At 39.5% G+C, this 17,482-nt stretch overlaps 2 protein-coding genes across 2 annotated transcripts in view; one reads left to right on the forward strand and one right to left on the reverse strand.

Moving 5' to 3' along the window:
- Window positions 1-573: 573 nt before the first annotated feature.
- On the reverse strand, window positions 574-9,992 carry LOC112146241 (GTPase IMAP family member 8). The gene is made up of 6 exons (XM_036213146.1): window positions 9,910-9,992; window positions 9,569-9,708; window positions 8,807-9,493; window positions 5,836-6,546; window positions 5,119-5,757; window positions 574-2,254 (listed from the first exon to the last, which is right to left on the reverse strand). The coding sequence occupies exons 2-6, from the start codon at window positions 9,591-9,593 to the stop codon at window positions 1,605-1,607; spliced, it is 2,712 nt and encodes a 903-aa protein (XP_036069039.1). The 5' UTR covers window positions 9,594-9,708; window positions 9,910-9,992; the 3' UTR covers window positions 574-1,604.
- A 4,325-nt stretch (window positions 9,993-14,317) lies between these two features.
- The window catches only part of LOC112146245 (migration and invasion enhancer 1-like), a 17,224-nt gene continuing 14,059 nt past the window's right edge, over window positions 14,318-17,482 (forward strand). The window contains exons 1-4 of the mRNA XM_024271954.2: window positions 14,318-14,451; window positions 16,874-16,971; window positions 17,061-17,137; window positions 17,209-17,468. Of these exons, the coding sequence (XP_024127722.1) occupies window positions 14,423-14,451; window positions 16,874-16,971; window positions 17,061-17,137; window positions 17,209-17,289 (285 nt within the window). The 5' untranslated portion in view covers window positions 14,318-14,422 and the 3' untranslated portion in view covers window positions 17,290-17,468. The remainder of the gene's footprint in view (window positions 14,452-16,873; window positions 16,972-17,060; window positions 17,138-17,208; window positions 17,469-17,482) is intronic.

Consider the following 17,482-nt stretch of genomic DNA (forward strand, 5'->3'; position numbering starts at 1 on the left):
ACATTTCCAGAGGTTGGTTTGTGGAATTTCCTTCTTTTCAGACCTAAAAGATTTTATGCTGCGATTGCAGAGACTTGCTCACCTTTACTCCTTTTCTCCAAAAACAGATTGTTTTCTGGTAAATTCAGAAGCTTCATAGAAGACAAAACACAACAGCCTCTAAAAGCACTTTCTTTCTAAAAATTTCAATTTGTTCAACTCGTCCACTTTTTAATTCAGCTTTGATTAAATAAAAATGGGAGGGGGGACTCACAGGAAGGAACTCATTATTTCATCTGACGCTTTCAAACTTTAGCTCACTTTCTGCTCTATAATTACAGGAGGAAGAAAAAGCCAATTGAAGCGGTTACAGTCCGGCCTTTCATTTGCATTTAAGGTAAGTTGGTCATTAAAGCAGTCGAGTCTGCGTCCTTCAAGCTTCTGAATTATTCCGTCTTTTATCAAATTCTGCAATGGTTTTAGATGAAAAATTAAATTAAAAAAATCTCCCAAATGACTTCCTGTGTTTTATTTTGTTTTATAAAGGAAATGAACAAAAACACAAAATGACTTCAGCAGTTTGAAGGTGTGAGGATGCGAACGCGTCATTTGTTGAATGGACTCGCACTTCACTTCTGTTCTTTTCATAACCAATAACGTTTAGTCTATGTGTTTAAGTAAAAAGAAAAAGAGCTAACACTTCTTACTTCTTTGGTCCAGTGGCGGCAATTCTTGTCATGGATATATGAGGAGGCGGGCTTCACTAGATGGTTAGAAATTATCGTTTATGCTAACAATTTTTTTTTTGTTTGATGTGTTTTATCTGATTTTTTTCCCCTTGTATGTACTCAAAGGATTAAGACGCTGTTTTATTTCTTATATAAATGTTTAGCTTATTAAACCAGGTGATGATGCAGCAAAGAGAGAAAAATGTTTGAACTTGAGAGCATCACTCAATTTTGGTGTTCCTCAGGGATCAATACTGGGACCCATGTTATTTTTATTTAGTTATTTAGTTATATCAATTTTTTGTCAAGTTCAGCATTCCTTTTTTTAGTTCTTTAACAAACAAAAACATAGTATTTTTTTTATTTTATTGTTTAATAAGTTAATTCCTTGTTTGTGTTATTATTTTTTATCAGGTTTTATGTGTTTTATAATTTATGTTTCTTTATTATTTTAACAGACTATGTACAGATGTGTTAGTAAATTATGTATTTATGTAAAATTTTCATTTACTTTTCCTCATTTCTTAGCACACGCTGACAAATATTAAAATAATACATCATTTAATTTATCCAAAATACTTTTTATTATTATAAATGTATTGTTTGTAATACTAAAAAAGTATCATAACTATTGCTAATATTTTACCTTGGAATAAAAGTGTTATTTTAATTACAAAACCAATTTCTATCCCACAGCAAAGCGATTCTGTCACAAGATTTCTTTGATTTTAGACAGACCTGAGAAATCCACACATCTGCTCTTAGACAACAGCTCCCTCTTGTGGACAAATACAGTAAAACATGTTTTTCCTCTGAAATTAAACTATTTAAATAATCAAATAAATGACACATGAGGGGACATAACACAATACTTTTTCCTGATTAAAGCTCTTTGTTTCAGCTTTCTTTATCAGAATCCTTCTCGTGTTTTTCTCTGAGTTGTTGTATGGCTCTCCAGCTGCTCTCCAGATTCTGCCTCAGCTCTGCCACATCATTCCTGATCTCCTCCAGGATGTCCAGCTTTGAAAGTTTCCTGTCGATGGATAAGAGCAGCTCTTCCTGTCCGCACTCCCCGACAGCCGCGTCCATCTCTGTGCTCAGATTTTCTGGTTCGGACGAGTGAAGGGACTCCATGGTTTGTTCCCAGACCATCTCAAAATACGAGTCGATGAAATCCTCCAGCTCCTTCAGGCTGCTGCAGCCCCACTGGTCGATCAAAGCCTGCAGGTTTCCAGACTCCGAGAGCCTCTGGAGGGCGCGGCCCCTCAGCAAGGGATGGCAGAGGGTGCGAACGCTGACGGCGTCCTCCTCCGAGGACCTCCTCTGCTGAGCCTGACAGGAGAAGACAACTAGGTGGTTTTCATTGGCGAGTCGGAGCTGTCTGTGAGGAGCCAACGAGTGTCTCAGTCCATGACCGCTCTGTCTCCCATAGAACACTGCAGCCATGTAGGACATGAGGGCGTCTGTGTCCACAAAAGTCAGTCGTCTGGCTCCTCCTGCTGGTAGAGCTGACACCAGAGCGGTTTGTGCCGCTGCCGCTTCACGAGCTGCAAGAGAAACGTCAAGTTATGTCATTCTTGTTCTTTAACCGCCATCTCCACCCCACTGTTACGAGATATAAATGAGATTATCTCTCTTTAAAAAGGTGGAGTCACCTCTTTAAATGCAACTGCAAAGATATTATTCTGGTCCTTCTTTTTAGTTTTCATTTTTGTGTTCTTTTATTTATTCTTCTAAGAGTTAATATGCAAATATATTTCCCCAAAACAATGAATGTCCATCAAATATATATTAGTTTAAATTATGTGGAAAAAAAGTCAGCAAAACTGGAAATACTTAAATAAGTTGTAATTATCATAATTACCATTATGCTTTTTTAATTTACTTTGATAAAAGAACTTGGTAAAAAAAAAAGGTTTTAACTTAAATTGTTTGTGCAGTGTGCTGTTTTCTCATCACCTTGTTCTTGTCTTTTTAGAAAATGACTACAGATGGTTTCATGATGAAAATATTTTCCCCAAAAAAATTCCCCCCTGAGCTGCAAAACGATGCAGTGGTTAGCACTCTCACCTCATTCAGAGAAAATTCATTCAGTGAAACATTGTGATGCTTTATTTGGTGATACTTCTATCAATTTAAAATACTGCCAAGGTGATATTTAATATTTCCTAAATTACCAAAAGTAAAGCAGCATGAATTGCCTCAGGTTAAAGTAACTTGTTTAAGAAATATAGTTGCAGTTCTTCATGTTCTGATCATTAGATAACATGGATTTTACTAATGTGAAAAATGTAGGAATATTCAGATAGTTATTTGGTCATAATTTTAAAAATTATAGTAAAATATTGTCTGGTGCTGTCTTGGGATACGTATTGTATCATGACAGTTGTATCATATTACCAGACTCTCCCAATACTCACTCCTAGTGAGAAGGTCCTGGTTTGAATCCCAGCTGGGACTTTTCTGTGTGGAGTTTCTCCCAAAGTCCAAAAACATGCATCATAGGTTGATTGGTTACTTGAAATTGGCCGTAGGTGTGCATGTGAGTGTGTGGTTCTGTGACAGACTGGCGTTCAGGGTGAACAGAATTAACCGCTTTAGCCCAACGGTAGCCCGGTTAGGCTCTGGCAGCTGTGGGTTCAGAAGATGGATGGATGGAAATTACCCAACTTTATTTATTTTTGATGACTCTCAAAAAGGTTGTCAATATCTGCCAAAATCCAGGCCTCGAGGGCCAGTGTCCGACATATTTTCCAACCAACCTGTCATTGAAGCTCTTGATTGACTAAACACACCTGATCCAGGTAATCAGCAGGAGGTCGGATTTTGGGCACTCCTTCTCTGAACTAAATGAAAACTCAAAAAATTCTTACCGAAAATGTTTGTCAAAACTAGGGCTGCCACCATTAGTCGACAATTAAAATGGTCAACAACTTATTTAATAAACGATTAGTCGTTACTTTATATTATATTGAGTTAGAGTGTAGTAAAGTTGAAAGTTATGACATCATGCTAACTATTTTGGACTATTTTGACATGTATTAGGGTTTACTAGGCTTTTTTGGAGTTTAGCTAATATTTCAGTTACATGGAAGCCATTTTGGCTAATTCAGGATTTTTTTTCCCCATTTTTTTAGGCTAATTTGGTATTTAGCTAATATTTTAGCTAGCTTTCAGCTTAGCTTTTTGGACTAATTTGGCACTTTATTATCGTTTTCTTGGCTAATTTAGGAGTTTATGTAATATTTCAGCTGCACTATTTTGGCTAATTTAGGGTTTTTTTTCCAGTTTTTTAGGCTAATTTGGTATTTAGCTAATATTTTAGCTAGCTTTCAGCTCAGCTTTTTGGACTAATTTGGCATTTTATTAACGTTTTCTTGGCTAATTTGTAATATTTATCTAATATTTCAGTTACATGGAAGCCATTTTGGCTAATTCAGGATTTTTTTTTTCTCCATTTTTTTAGGCTAATTTGGTATTTAGCTAATATTTTAGCTAGCTTTCAGCTTAACTTTTTGGACTAATTTGGCATTTTATTAACATTTTCTTGGCTAATTTAGGAGTTTATGTAATATTTTAGCTGCACTATTTTGGCTAATTTAGTGTTTTCTCAGTTTTTTAGGCTAATTTGGTATTTAGCTAATATTTTAGCTAGTTTTCAGCTTAACTTTTTGGACTGATTTGGCACTTTATTATCGTTTTCTTGGCTAATTTAGGAGTTTATGTAATATTTCAGCTGCACTATCTTGGCTAATTTAGTGTTTTTTTCCCAGTTTTTTAGGCTAATTTGGTATTTAGCTAATATTTTAGCGACCTTTCAGCTTAACTTTTTGGACTAATTTGGCATTTTTATTATCGTTTTCTTGGCTAATTTAGGGGTTTATGTAATATTTCAGCTACTTGATAACTCTTTTGGCTAATTTAGGGGTTCTTTCAGTTTTTTAGGCTACTTTTGCATTTAACTAACAGCTTCAGCGTTTTCAGCAATCAATTTCATCATCTTCAGCTATTAGCACTAGCATCTTCAGCGGCCAAATTCAGCTTACAACATTCACATTGACACTATCACAGGTAATGCTATATCTATATTTTTTAGTTAATTTAAAGCCAATGATGGTTAAGATGTGTGCTTTACATCCAGTTTACGCGTCACCCAATTAGTCGACTAATCGTAAATAATAATCGGTTATTAGTTGGTTATTAAATGAATCGTTTATGGCAGCACTAGTCAAAACTCCTGCATCTTAAGGGATTAAACATGAATTCACAGACTTGTAAATATTCATCAGAGATGATTTTGACACCTTTGATATATGCAGACAAAAATCTTGTTGATTAAACCAGTGAACTGAGCAGAGGTCATTTCTGCATCGTTGCTCGTGACCAGAGAGCGACAGAGAGGCGTACTCACAGTCATGAGACGGTGGACTGCTGAGATCCTCCCTTAAATCCTCGTCACACGCTCTCCCGTCCTGCTGTTGTGCTGAGACGCCTCTCCACATGTGGTCCCCTCTGTGGAGCTCATGCAGCCTTTCCTCCACCAGCATCTCCTCCACCTGTTCAAGCAGCTCTCTAACCTGAGCTCCGTCCCCCTTGTTCTTATTGTCCAAAACGTGATATCTGTTTCCACAGCGCTCCACGAGTCCCTGCAGCGGCCCTCCCTCGCCCTCGATCCGCTGCTCTGCGCTCGTGTCTCCCAGCCAGTCGCCATGACTGAACACTACCATCGTTTTCCTCCAGCATCCTCCGTCCTCCAGCTGTTTCTCCAGGGCCTCCCGGTGGAGATCTGTGAAGGAGGAGCTGATGTTGACGACCAGGAGGACGGCACAGGAGGCTGTCAGGAGGTCGGAGGTCAAAGGGAAGCAGCCTGGCGTGTCCAGCACCGACACTCTCTTGCCAGCGATGTCGCCTTGCTTCTCGGTGCAGGAAGTAGTTCGGGAGTTTGTGCCAAAACTGTCCGTAGTGAGAATGGTGTTTCCGCAGGAGCTTTTTCCCACTTTTCTGCCCCCAACAAGTATTAATCTGAGCTCCAGGAGAGGCTCCAGCTCCTCTGTTAAGTAGAAGTTTGCAGATAAAAGTTAGAAACTCTGCACAAACACTTGATTTAAAGATGGATAAATCCACTCACCGAGTCGTGCTCTCGCTCTGCGTCTTTGCTGCTCCTTCTTCAGCGTCCGTTTCCGGACACTCTCTGCTTCTCTTCTCATTCTCCTCTCCACCTCCTGCAGCACTTTCATCTCAATCTCATAATGCCAGCTGCTGCTGCCGCCGCTCATGGTTTCTTCAATCTTCCCGATCAGTTCTCGGACCTGAAACCCTTCTCCTTTGGTTCTGCTGTTCAGCACGTGATACCTGTTGCTGCAGCGGTCCACCAGCCACTGCAGAGGCTGCCCCTCGCTCTCGATGTACTGCTCCGTCGTGGTCGCTCCCAGCCAGTCTCCAAACGTGAACAGCAGGATGACGCGACTCCAGATGCGCTCGCTGATGAGCTCCACGTGCTCCTGCACCGACCTCCTGTGAGTCTCTGTGAAGGCCCGGTCCACTCGGATGGTCAGTAGAAAGACATGAGGCCCCGGAGGGCAGAGAGACGGGCCGAGCACGATTTCCCTCTGGTCGAAGTGGGAGCTCTCATCACTGAAATAGTTCATCCACCAGCCCGGAGTGTCCACCACCGTCAGCTGCCTCCCAAACTTCACGACTTCTCCAACCTGGCACTGAGCCGTTCTGCCGACCCGCCGGCGGCACTCTCTGCTCAGGATGGTGTTCAGCGCTGAGGTCTTCCCAGAACCTTTCGCTCCCAGCAGCACAATCCGGATGTTAGTGATGGGTCTCAACCTGTCTGAGAACAAATGTGGATGTAAATACCTGAAGCTACAGTTTATTCAGACCTGACTGATGTGCAAACTTCAACTATTACCTATAAGTTAGAGGGATAGTGAAAAACTGAGGTTGTAAACTCTGAGTTTGTTTCATTTTTGCAGAATTTTTGAATAGGAAGGCAATTGTATTAGTATGTAGGAGGACTGGACAATATTAGAAAAAACATACAACATTAGTGTTCAACATTGCAATGATGATATGACTTACAATACATGACCATTTAGCAAAACAACTAATAAATTATCTCCATTTTACTGCATCAGTTAAATTTAAAAACATTCAACAGGACTTCAATTATTCTCCTAATGACCCACGTCTTCGTATCAAGTGAGTATTTAACATAAAAGAGGTCCATCCGATTGGTCAAATGTTAAAAGGGCTCGGTTTAATTTGTTAAATTGTAAGTGTATAAACATTTAAGGCACAAATGTCAAAAGTCAAGTTAATTCTATCCGGACCTCCAGGTCATTTGATTATACTGTTATTAATGGCTCGATGTTATCGTGCTCTTATTTCTAACTTGTATAATTTTGACAAAATATGTTTTTATGGAGAGTAAATTATTGAAAGTTATTGAAGGTTTAAGTTGATTTATTCTGCAATAATATTCCTGCCTCTGTATTATTCATAATTACATTAAAAAGTTACAGTTTTAAAGTTTTAAATTTTGGCATTCTGCTAGCTTTTTGGACTATTTTGGCATTTACATAAAATTTTTGATTTTTCAGTTTAGCTAATATTTCAGCTACATACTTGCTGTTTTGGCTAATTTAGACATTTTTTAAGTTTTTAGGCTATTTTTAAATTTTAGCTATTTTTTTCAGCTACATACTAGCTGTTTTGGCTAACCTAAGTTTTTTTTGTGGCTAATTTGGTATTTGGTTCATATTTTAGCTGGCTATCAGCTTCAGCAATTTCAGCTTCAGCGTTTTTCAGCTATCAGCTTTAGTGTTTTCAGCTATCAGCTTCAGCGTTTTCAGCTATCAGCTTCAGCGTTTTCAGCTATCAGCTTCAGCAATTTCAGCTATCAGCTTCAGCGTTTTCAGCTATCAGCTACCAGCTTCAGCAATTTCAGCTATCAGCTTTAGCGTTTTGAGCTATCAGCTTCAGCGTTTTTAAGCTATCAGCTTCAGCAATTTCAGCTATCAGCTTTAGCGTTTTCAGCTATCAGCTTTAGCGTTTTCAGCTATCAGCTTCAGTGATTTCAGCTATCAGCTTTAGCGTTTTCAGCTATCAGCTTCAGCAATTTCAGCTATCAGCTTCAGCGTTTTCAGCTATCAGCTTTAGCATTTTCAGCTGTCAGCTTCAGGGTTTTCAGCTATCAGCTTTAGCATTTTCAGCTGTCAGCTTCAGGGTTTTCAGCTATCAGCTTCAGGGTTTTCAGCTATCAGCTTTAGCATTTTCAGCTGTCAGCTTCAGGGTTTTCAGCTATCAGCTTTAGCATTTTCAGCTATCAGCTACCAGCTTCAGCAATTTCAGCTATCAGCTTTAGCTTTTTCAGCTATCAGCTTTAGCATTTTCAGCTGTCAGCTTCAGGGTTTTCAGCTATCAGCTTTAGCATTTTTAGCTATCAGCTTCTGCATTTTCAGCTATCAGCTTCAGTGATTTCAGCTATCAGCTTTAGCTTTTTCAGCTACCAGCTGTGTGTGAATGTGTTTGTGACTGTAAATCGCTTTGGGGCTTCAAGGAAAGTAGGAAAATGCAATACAAGTATTTACCAAGGATTGGGTTGTCTGTCAATATTTCTTAGGCAACTGTTTTCTCTGTTAGTTTTTCTTATAATGTATTTTAAAACATGAAGTTTACATTGAATATCACAAATACTGTGAACTTGCTCAAAGACTTCTTTCATATTTGTCATTTGATCATCATTTTTTAATATCTAAGACCCAGAAAGATTTGGGCCGAATATGCCGCTTCAGGCGGACAGATATAAAGTTTGGGCACCATCTTATAGGAAAACTCTTTTTTTAATGTTTCTGAAGGATGGGATCCGTGTCCTCTTGGCTTCCACTCTTCATGGGATGTAAACATGTGACTCTTAATGGGATAATCCGAACTGGGATGGGAAAACTGGCTCAGAAACAGACTGTGGATGAGAGAGCTTCAGGAAACTTTGATGAGAAGACCTACTAGAAACTGGCTGAACTCATTGGAAAATACTTTACGTATATCTTCATATATTGTTTGTTTGAGCTCTATGGCAGCATTGAACCCACCTCTCAGCAGAGCTCTGTGTCGTTTCATCCCGATGAGCCTGAGATGAGCTCTTTCCTCCACGGCTCTCTTCTCCTCTGCCGCCGCCCGCGAGATGCTTTCTTCCATCTCGAAAGCTCTGTTCCCGTTCTCCGACATAAGTTCCTGTATCCTCAGCAGCAGCGCCGCTCCGTCAGTCGGGTCGTTCAGAACAACGCTGTGGCTCCTCCGACCACACTTCTCAGTCAGCCGGCGGAGAGCCGCTCCCCCTCTTTCCACGCACTCCTCTGCTCCTTTGTGTAGAAACCTGTCCGCACAGGTGAAGACCACCAAGCAGTGACCCCACACCCCATCACCCAGCAGGTCCACGTGCTCCTCCACAGCTCTGCAGCGCCTCTCAGAGAAGGCCGAACTCGCCTTGACGACTATCAGGAAAACATGAGGCCCCGGCGGGCACAGAGAGACGCTGCTGACAATCTCCCTCTTCACCAGTTTAGACGTGTCGCCGGCACTGAAGTCGCACCACCAGCCGGGAGTGTCCACCACCGTGATCCACCGTCCAGCCACCACACCCAGCCTCCGGGAGCAGGACGTCCGCTCTTTGGTCACAAACTCCTCTTTGCCCAGAATTAAATTCCCCACACAACTTTTTCCAGAGTTTCTGCCTCCAAGAAGAACAACTTTTAGCTGTGAAACACTCCAGTCATTCCCTACGAAGAGAACATCCGAGATATCAAACATTCCTCTTGATTTTATTAGGAATGAGAATCCATGTTTTAACTTACGTTCTGAGGGGTTGCTGGTTGCCATGTCAAGTTCAGCTACAGCAGAGCTTGTTTAAAAATATCCTTTTCTGCTACTGTTTGCCGCTGAAGGAATTGCAGCAAACTCTTGAGTTTTACGGCTCTGCGGGTCTGAAGGTCGTCTGTAATGTGTAATCAAACAGATTCAGAGTCACGCCTCGCAGCAGCGAGAGCTGAACATTCACCAAGAACTGACAGGAAGGAAAACTGTTAGCGCTAATGAGCAATCCCAGGAGAATTTAACCACAGATTTCCCTCTGGTATTTAATGAGGATGCTAAAATATAACATATTTTAAATCTGAAAACAGTTGAAATAGCTCACTTATCTGTGCGTCCATCTCTCGTTACGCACTTTTATGGTAAAATACCAAGTTCTGCATCATTTCCATACATATTAGCTATTTAATACTCACAACAGCTCCTTTGTTTTCTGTTATTTCTGCAGTTTTTCAGTTACTGTTGAGCCCCTTGTGACCCCCCACCACCCTAAAACCACTGAGACCATAATCTGACGACCGCCAGATTTGGTGCCTATGGATGATCAAGATCAGTGAAATTTGTCGCTGTAAATTATTTTACCACCTAAAAACTATTTAATACCCTGACTTTGGATGTTGGAGAACTGTTTTTGTAAATCTCAAACACATTCAGAAGAATTGAATCTATTAATTAATGGGAAAGTAAAGGAAAAGTAACGGAAAGTCTTTTTGGCAAACTTACCATTTTAATGAGTTTAATGTCTCGTGTATTGTATGTAAAGTTACTAGTATGTGTTTTTGATTAAACGTAATAATTGTATCATTTATATATATCAAAAAACCCTCCACGGGTGGTTTCTCCTCCAAGCTCGGGTCTTCTACCGGAGGCCTGGGAGCTTGAGGGTCAGCACTGACCTTCACCTTTCAAGCTTTCTCCTGTCCCTCTCTCACTCCCTGGTGTTTCTCATATTCCTTTAACATCCTGTCCGACTGGATCTGGAAGTCCCACGGGATCTTTGCTCTCTCATTCTCTACCACTTTCTGAGGTGTTTCCCATTCATTTTCGGGGGTTTCCAGTCCATATTATCTGTCATACATACTTGCACTTTAACAGTGACACAAATTTCATTTCATTCCTGTAGTGAAATGACAATAAAGATCCTTGAATCCTTCCTGTATATTATTCCATGTTGTGTGCTGGATTGTTTAAGGCATCTCTTTGGTTAGCTTAATTGATTTGTTGATTATCTGTAATATTTTTAATTGGTAAAACTGAAGGAGGTGGAGGTGAGATTTAGAAAGTGATGGATGGTGGTGGACCCCGCCCTAATGATGGCATTTACATCAGACTTTTAGGTCAGATCATGTGAGAATTTTGACTCAAAAACACCACTGCAGATTAAAGTACAGTAAGTTCATTTGAAATTAATTTAAAACAAACAATGTACTGAAATGTCATTTGTTAGTATTGAATTAGAAAATGTAAAATGCATATTTATTTTTAATGACGGTACGACAACTTAATTAATTTTGCTTTTGTTCAACATGTTATTTTTAAAATTATCAGAATTATTGAAATCTAAATTGCAAAATGCATTTTCATATTGTAAACCTTGAAATGTCAATTTCCATATGTAATTCAACTCGATATGATATGCATAGATTCAACTTGGAAAATGAGAATATTACTTTGAATTATGGGTGAAAAAAAAACTTTCATACAAAGTTGAATATTTTTAGATAACATTCAGTAACTCAACAGTCAAGCAAAGAACCACAGTGATACTTTAACATGATGTTAGTATTCACTCTATTTTATAAACATGGTAAATTGTAAACTTTTTTTTTTAATTACTTCCCCGGATATTCTGAGAACACAGTTGTGTATCTCTGTGCAGCTTGTTTATACCATTTCCTTAATCATCTTTGAAGTGTACTGTTTTGCTATACTCTATCATGTTTTGCATTTTTTTAACAAATATATACAAAGTTTGAGAAATCTGAATTGAATTGAAGGTTTTAAAAAGTTAAATAGTTGTCATCTGTTCAGAAGACGTCCAGCTATGCTGAAATCTACCCAACCTGGCAACGTGTTCCTCTCTGTTCACACAGGATGTCACAGAAAGTCCTCAGCAGCTCCGCCTTCCAGTCCCAGGTTGTTCAAGAAGGGTGTACCTGCAGGCCCGGAGACCCGACAACGTTCTCAGGACCGCATTCTCAGGACCGCATTCTCAGGACCCAGGCTTTTGTAATTAGAGTTGAATACGGGTAATTACCTTTGGTATTTGCTTTTAATTTTTTGATTATCATTGTTTCTGTGATGAATTAAATGTAAAAATTAGCATCATTAACTCTGTTTTGAAGCTGGTTTTGATTTTATTTTTCATGTGCTGTGCTCCATGCAGGGATGATCCTACGTACCGTGTTCGCTATGCTGAGCTCTTCGAAGTGTTAATGATTACTGCACCCTAAAATATGATGTACTCGGTCTTTATAGGGGAACAGAGACTAAGGGAACTTGTTGCAAGTATGTTGATGTGAAGTGCTTTTGTTTTGAAATTCTACTCCATTGCTCTTGTATAGGGCACGTTTCTGATGCACAACTTACATCAAAACTAAATTGAAACTTCAGTTCATTCCAACCGTCAGACTCTCATTCTGAAAGTTGTTCAGTAAAGACAAAGTTTTGTTCAGAACTGCATGTTTTCTTCCACAATCTCATTTTGAAAGAATGCTGAAGTGGGTGTAGTCAGAGAACAAACCTTAAGGCTCTTCTGTTGCTCTCAGGGAACTGGTATGTCTCTGTTTTGTTGACCCGATTACAACTTAAAACCAGGATTAAGGTTGTCGAATTTGAGCATTTCTCCCAAAGAGGAACTTTATGCAAAAGTACTGAAATGCACAGCAGCCACATCCTCTGTATGGACTCCCTCTAGCACCGGTCCTCACTACTTACCCAACTCTCCTGTGGCTCAAGACTTTAGAGGAGTTCATGGTCATGATATATGACCGGTCCAGCCCAGCTGATGGTGCCAATGATGCCAGGCTAGAAGAAGAGACCGTACGGGGCTCTTCCTCCTACTCAAGTACTACTGCAGCATATGAAACATGTTGCCCATACCGGCTGCACATGGAGTCAGTCAGAGTTTGGGATGACTGACTGGGACTGAACCTGAAAATGGGATTTGTGGCAGATCTAGACTGAGCTTTCATCTGTTGTGAAGTCAGAATGTTGTGGACGCTTTGGTCTTACCTGACTGTGCACCTGTAGATGCGATGTGTCGGAGTTCACCTTAAGGCACACGCAAAGACATCAGGACACAACACGGTAAAGACGACTTGTGTATTAGACATTTTGGACTAGTCACTCCTGTGCTTAGACTAGTTCAGGGGTCTGTAACCGGTGGCTCCAGAGCCACGTGTGGCTCTTTTATCTCTCCATGGTGGCTCTCTGGCAAAAGAAAAATAAAATAATTGTAATTTTCAAAAAAATTAGAGTTTAGCTTCTATTTTAGCAGCATGCTAACGTTTTTTTTTTGTTTGTTTTTCTTTTTGCTAGTTTGTTGTCTACTGGGGGGTTTGGGCTAATTTAGAGTTTAGCTTCTATTTTAACAAGAGGTTTTTGACTAATTAGTTTACTGAGGAATTTTATGATAGTTTGGAGTTTAGCTAATATTTTACCAAAATGCTGATGTTTTTGGCTAATTTGTCATCTACTGAAGTTTTTTGGGATAATTCAGAATTTAGCTTCTATTTTAGCAACATGCTAACATTTAGTTTACTGAGGAATTTTACGCTATTTTAGAGTTAAGCTAGTAACTAAGCAACAAGCTAGCTTTTTTTGGCTAATTTGGCCTCTTGGAGTTTAGCTAATAGTTTAGCTATATATGCTAACATTTTTGGATAATTTGTTATCTTCTGAGGTTTGGGACTACTTCATAAAAGCATAAACAATAACTTGGGATGTTTTTTTCAGTTAACAAGCATGGATAACATGACAGTTATGTTATGTCTGTATCTGTGTGCAGCTTTTAATGAAAATCATTTAATGGTAGTGCCAAAGTAACTAATGTTTTTCTTTTAAAAGTGCACTTTGCTATACTTTTCTATATTTTACACAAATTGATGAAAAACTATAATGAAAAGATTAAGAAATATGAACATAGAGATTTTTTTCCAGCTCAATCTGTTGAAAGTCTATCTCTAATCCTTTCTTATCTATGGTAAACGTGTTCTAGTGGTATTTGAATGATTATTATGGAGATTTTAGCCAAAATTTAAAAACTTGTTGTTTTCTAACATAGTTTCTGAGCAAGATATCATCAGAAATTGGTGTCTGAGTTGACACATCATCCTACTTCCTCTTCAGCAAGCTTACAGCGCCTCACACTTCCAATCAAGCATGACAGGTGTGACCAAAAATAGAACCTATTGGAAATATCCAGTCATACAGTTTTGAGCCAGATTTAAGCTCAGGCAAAGATAACAAAGACGTAGATGAATGTATTTGTCCACAAGTGGATGCACAGCAGAGAGCTTATGTCCCAACTGGCATATTTTTTGCACCTCAACTACAAGCTTTATCAACTACCAGCTAATTCACACATTTTTGAATAAGGATGTACTCAAAAATGCAATCTTGAGCTTAACTTTCTTTATATATGTCCATCATTTTTAGAAAAAGGCTTTAAACACATGTTCAAATCACCATTTTCATTGGAGTAGGTTTTTAAAAGGCGTCCATTTGTGATTGAATCTGCCAAACCTGGCAACCGGTTTCACGCTGATTACGTAAGACGTCTCAGGTTGTTCCGTATCACTGCTCTCGAGTCGGACACAGCCGGAGAAACTGGGAAAATGGGGGTGAAAATTAGAGTGGAATACTGGTAAGTATCTATTTTTATTAGAGCTGTCAGGTGATTACAATTTTTAATCGCGATTAATCGCATTGTCCATAATTAACTCGCGATAATCGCAAATTAATATGTGGCCTTTTTTTAGGATAAAATGTGTGGTTCGTGGAATTTAGCAGTTCTACATTAATTATGAAAACAAGAATGGCAAAATGTATAGTTTTCATCAGAAATACTTTATTTTGTAACATTGTATTGAGATAAACTTTCTTAACAATAAAAGGCTGTAACATAAAATGCCTAACAAAAGCCCAAGTGCAAGTGAAGGGCATTTTAAATTCAAAACTTCAATCAACGTTCAGTAAAATAAAATAAAAAACATCAAAAATCAAATTTCCATAACACTTTCATGTTCATTTTTTGTCAGGACCAAATCTTTTCCTCCTCTGCTGAACTACAGTAATAAATGAAATAGAGATTTATCATTTCCAATGAACTTTTGTTTTTTAAAACATTAAAGACTGAGAAAAGCGGGATACACTGTGGATAGTTTGACAGTCTGTTACTGCCGCCGCGTTCTCTGGCTGCAGCTCGATGCAGCGACGTGTCCAGCGGAGCTCACGGATGAATATGCCGGCAGACAGACCACTATGCTGGGGCTGGATCACGATTAAACCTCCAGAACTTTGGGATATTTTATGGCAAACAAAATGGCCCAATAATCACCAGGAAAATCGTCGTAAAACCCGGCGTTTTGGCCATGAAAAACGCCGGTTTTAACACACATTTTAAAAGTAGCACGTAAATTACACAGTCTTGTGGCCTCCCTAAACGCGCGTCGAAAGCGGCGTTTTATTGTGTGCGAATTGCGCGTCGAAAGCGGCGATCTGGTGCTGTCAAAACTGCCCACCCAAAGCGGCGTTTTAAAGTGCCCGTCAAAAGCGGCGCTTCACTGTGGCACAGTCAGCCGTGGCCTAATGGTTATGTCACTGGTCTTCAATCCGGGAGCAGTGAGTTTGATTCCGGCTCATGGCAAATAGTCATTAAATATCTTTTTCTCTGTTGCTGACCCACAGCAACAGTATTATTTTGATTGTAGTCACTGCTTCTTTTTTCATCTTTACCTTTTTACAGATCTATTTTTTGATAGATAAACTGTGAAATACACAACAGCAGTCTTTTTTTTTGACTCTATTACAAATATATATATATATATATATATATATATATATATTAACATATATATTAACATAATATATATATATATATATATATATTTATATATATATATATATATATTAGGGCTGTCAGGTTTGTCGCGTTAAAAACGCGTTAATCCGACACGTGCTTGACGGCGACAATTTTTTTTTACGCATTAATCGCGGATTTTTCCTCATACGTGCCTTTCCATACCGCGCGCGCGGGCGTCCCGCCCTTTAACTCACCGGCTGCTCTCACTAGAACACAGGCGGGTCTCCAACCACAGAGCTGCGAGCTAAAACCGGCCGGCGCTAGGACCTGGAGAGCTCCTGCACTCTAACCCGGCTCCGGTTCGCGTCCAGTACCACGTCTGGTGGTGCCGGCTCGTGTCCCGAGAGCTGCGGACCCCCGACGTTCCGAACAGCAAGCTCACCGGGGGACGTTTTAAATGTTCTGGAGGTTTAATCGTGATCCAGCCCCAGCATAGCGGTCTGTCTGCCGGCATATTCATGGCGTGAGCTCCGCTGGACACGTCGCTGCATCGAGCTGCAGCCAGAGAACGCGGCGGCAGTAACAGACTGTCAAACTATCCACAGAGTATCCCGCTTTTCTCAGTCTTTAATGTTTTAAAAAACAAAAGTTCATTGGAAATGATAAATCTCTATTTCATTTATTACTGTAGTTCAGCAGAGGAGGAAAAGATTTGGTCCTGACAAAAAATGAACATGAAAGTGTTATGGAAATGTTATTTTTGATGTTTTTTATTTTATTTTACTGAACGTTGATTGAAGTTTTGAATTTAAAATGCCCTTCACTTGCACTTGGGCTTTTGTTAGGCATTTTATGTTTCAGCCTTTTATTGTTAAGAAAGTTTATCTCAACATAATGTTACAAAATAAAGTATTTCTAATGAAAACTATTAACTTTGTCATTCTTGTTTTCATAATTAATGTAGAACTGCAAAATTCCACGAAGCACACATTTTTTTCCTTAAAAAAAGGCCACATAATAATTTGCTAATAATCACGAGTTAACTCGGGACAAAATGCGATTAATCGCGATTAAAAATTTTAATCGCCTGACAGCTCTAATTTTTATTAATTGATTTTCCATTTTTATTTAGTTATTTATCATTGTGTTTAGTTTTCAGGGTTTTATGTTTGTTTTTATTTACGATTAGCATCATTAGCTCTTAGCTAAGTTAGCTTGTTTTGTTTGATTTCTCGCTTTGCTGAATGTTTTCTGCTCCTCGCAGCGGCGAATCATGGTACGAACCCCGCTATCAGGAGCTCATCTCAACCGTCAAGAGGAAGTTTTTTGAAGCGGAAGTGTCAGGCTTCGTGGGAAGAAGCGGTGAGTGAACTGGCAGTCTGGTCTGGATCTCTTCCTAAACCCCCAAAATAATTTGTTTGGATTTCCTCTTTTTTTTCCTCCAATTCCAGGCAGCTTTGAAATCAAAATCAACGGGCAGCTGATCTTCTCCAAGCTTGAGCTGGGAGGATTCCCTTATGAGCAAGACGTAAGTAATGGACGTGCAAACAAACCTGAGGGTTGTCTTTGTGTTGATTTGTTTTTGTTCTCCTGCCTCAGATCGTGTATGAAATCCAGAATGCACTCGCTGGGAAACCTGTGGCGAAGATCACTAGAGGACGGCCGTGTGTCATCATGTAGATCTCTAGCTGCATCATTAGAGGCTCCCTCAGGGCCTTCTCACCCACATCCTGAGGGGATGCAGCTGTTTTCTTACTGATGCAGGTCTGTCTCCATCCTACCCTGCCTCGTGGCTCCTCTCTCTGCCCTCACCGGGTCCTTCAGACTGTTAATGACTACTTTATCCTAAAATCATAAAGGTTATGGTATGATG

This window comes from Oryzias melastigma, linkage group LG8 (assembly GCF_002922805.2).
Source record: "Oryzias melastigma strain HK-1 linkage group LG8, ASM292280v2, whole genome shotgun sequence".
NCBI lineage: Eukaryota > Metazoa > Chordata > Actinopteri > Beloniformes > Adrianichthyidae > Oryzias > Oryzias melastigma.

What these genes read in the sequence shown, in the direction of transcription:
- LOC112146241 (XM_036213146.1), bottom strand. Translation starts at nt 9,593, where the DNA reads ATGGCAACCAGCAACCCCTCAGAAC. An exon ending in AACCAGCAACCCCTCAGAAC is followed by an intron (nt 9,494 to 9,568) that starts GTAAGTTAAAAC and finishes TTCTCTTCGTAG; the next exon opens with GGAATGACTGGAGTGTTTCA. An exon ending in CAGTCCACCGTCTCATGACT is followed by an intron (nt 2,255 to 5,118) that starts GTGAGTACGCCT and finishes TTTCTCTTGCAG; the next exon opens with CTCGTGAAGCGGCAGCGGCA.